We start from the raw sequence: 2,368 nt of genomic DNA on the forward strand, positions 1-2,368 counted from the left end.
CAGGCCGGGTCACTGGGTGCAGAGGGGCGTGAGAGCAGGTGGGCCCCCTTTCCAGGGCGGGGCACCTCCCCACGGCGGGACTACGGGGGGGCCGGGTCAGAGCTGGGGCCCCTCCCCAGGGCGCCTGCGCACCCTCTGCGCTCACCTTCCGGTCGTTGTCTGACTCTCGGAATATCAGCTTCACGACTTCGTTGGTGTCCGCGGCCCGCACGGTCTGCATCGTGGCCTTTGTGCAGAGAGTCTGGGAAAGACACGGAGGAACCAGGTCCGAGACCTGCCGCCTGGCCGCCCGACCCGGTCCCTCCGTCCTCGCTGTCCGGCTGGGCTGGGGGCTCACTCCTCCTGAGCGCCCCGCCGGCCCCTCTGCCCTCCGTCCAGGCTGCTCTGTGGACCCAGGGGCCCAGGAGGCCCCACGGCCACGACGGTGGAGAGCAGCCAGGCAGGACCTGGAGGGCGGCAGGGAGGCAGAGGCCGTCGGGGGGCGCAGAGGGAGGGGGCCAGGCCTCCCAGCAGGTACACCCGGTCCTGCCCCACCCTGGGCGTGGGGCAAGGACAGGCCACAGCAAGAAGGTAAACAGGGACCCTCCCCAAAGTCAGGACGAACCCGGAGCCTGGCCCAGGGTCAGCAGGGCAGCACGGCCAGGCCCGGAGAACGTACAGTGGAGAGAAAGAACCGCTCCAGAAGGGCTGAGACGGCCAGGCTCGGAGAAGTGCTGGCGAGGACGCGGGCCATGCACCTCCCTTCGGAAAAGTCTGTCCGCAGGGTCCAGAGAGACTGCGGGGGCCAGGGGCCACAACCAGATTTTGTTTTGTGTGTAAGTTATACCTCGATAGAGCCTTTTTTTTTTTTGTCCCCATAGTTTTTATGAAAAAGATAAAGAAGAAGGACTGCTGCAGCAGGACTAATGTTGACCTGAAGACGCCCGTTCATCCGAGGAGCCCGTGGGAGGACCTTGCGGTGGAGCGCGGGGCTCGGCCCAAGGTGGCCGGCACTGTGGGGGGGGCACTGACATTCAGGGCACACATGGCTAACCAGGTCAGCGGGGCTCAGGCCCGGGGTGGCCGGCACTGTCAGGGGGGGCACTGACATTCAGGGCACACACAGCTAATCAGGTCAAGCCCCCAAAGTGGCTTTTGGACTCATGTGTCACACATCAGTCTGGCCGCCTTCAAATGGCCGGATTAGAACAAGGGCCCCAGCAACCCTGCCTGGGCGTGCCCACCGCCCACGAGGAGGCCAAGCCATCCAGATGCTAATGTGCTACGGGGCTTAAGAGCGGTGAATGGGGAGGCCCGGCGGGCAGACGGCTTACTCGGAGGAAACTCATAGTCTTTGCCCAAAGGCGGCTGCTGCAAACTTCTTAAAAAAACGCTCTCTCTCTCCCTCGCACCGGCTCCCAGCGGATACACATCTGCCTGGCCGGCCCCTCGCGCGCGGCCGCTCCCACACCCGCCGGAGCCCCTCATTCAGGGCGCCCAGGCCTCCCCTTTCAGCCGCAGCCGTGACCGCTGGAGCAGAAAGCCCGGGACAGCGCCTTTCCGGCTTGCCTTACAGAGGCATTTTCCTCTTTTCAAAGGAGAAAAAAATTCTCCAAATGCTGTTTTTAAAGAACCATCTGAGGTTTATTTCGCTATCAGTGGCCGTGTGGAGGCACCGGAGGGTGACGCGGGTGTCTTACTGGCACTCGGGGCCCCGGGCTTTTTGCTTGGACTTTGGCGACGCAGCCACTGCCAAGGACAGGCACCGTGAGGGCCCCCAGGACGGCAGGGCCGGAAAGGCAGCTTGTGGTATTCTCGCTGCGCGGCTGGCCCGCTCCCCTCTGCAGCACAAACGCGCCCCCCACCCCACCCCGGGTCCAAATTTCAGTGCTGGTGGAGCCCCTCAGGCCCCAAGAGGTGAGCCCGTGAGTGTGGCCTTACAGAACCCGCTCTGATCTCTGCCAGATGGAGGGAGTGAGGGGCGGACAGCCAGCCCCTCACCCGAGGATGGGGGTCCACCGCCCCGGGGTCAGCCAGGAGCTGGTCAGGGCCGTCCTGGTCAGAGTAACGCCTGACCTGGGGGGTCTCTGTTCTGAGGGATCTCTATTACAGGTCGAGAAACGCTTTTGGGGAAAAGTGTAGAGTAAGCTTGGTGTGCAGAGGTCAGAGGCACACCAGCCGTTTCCTTGCTGCGGTTGCTGAGTTTTAGATGGTGAGGAAAAGCGTCAGGGCTCTCCTGTGTGTGCACTCCAAGAGAGAGCAGGTGTCACACAGCGCCTCGTCTGTTTACGACGTCCTGCTAGGCTTTAGCCCAGTCATGGCTGTGATTCCACAGACCCTGCTTCTGTCCGCACCCAGCACGCTGGACCACAGGAGGGGGGTCCTCTGT

General features: G+C 63.5%; 1 protein-coding gene across 1 annotated transcript in view; it reads right to left on the bottom strand.

Moving 5' to 3' along the window:
• The window catches only part of INPP5A (inositol polyphosphate-5-phosphatase, 40kDa), a 109,579-nt gene that overhangs the window by 16,815 nt on the left and 90,396 nt on the right, over positions 1–2,368 (bottom strand). Inside the window, exon 10 of the mRNA XM_010859554.1 lies at positions 85–241. Within this exon, the coding sequence (XP_010857856.1) occupies positions 85–241 (157 nt within the window). The remainder of the gene's footprint in view (positions 1–84; positions 242–2,368) is intronic.

This window comes from Bison bison, unplaced genomic scaffold (genome assembly GCF_000754665.1).
Source record: "Bison bison bison isolate TAMUID 2011002044 unplaced genomic scaffold, Bison_UMD1.0 scf7180017864456, whole genome shotgun sequence".
Lineage (NCBI taxonomy): Eukaryota > Metazoa > Chordata > Mammalia > Artiodactyla > Bovidae > Bison > Bison bison.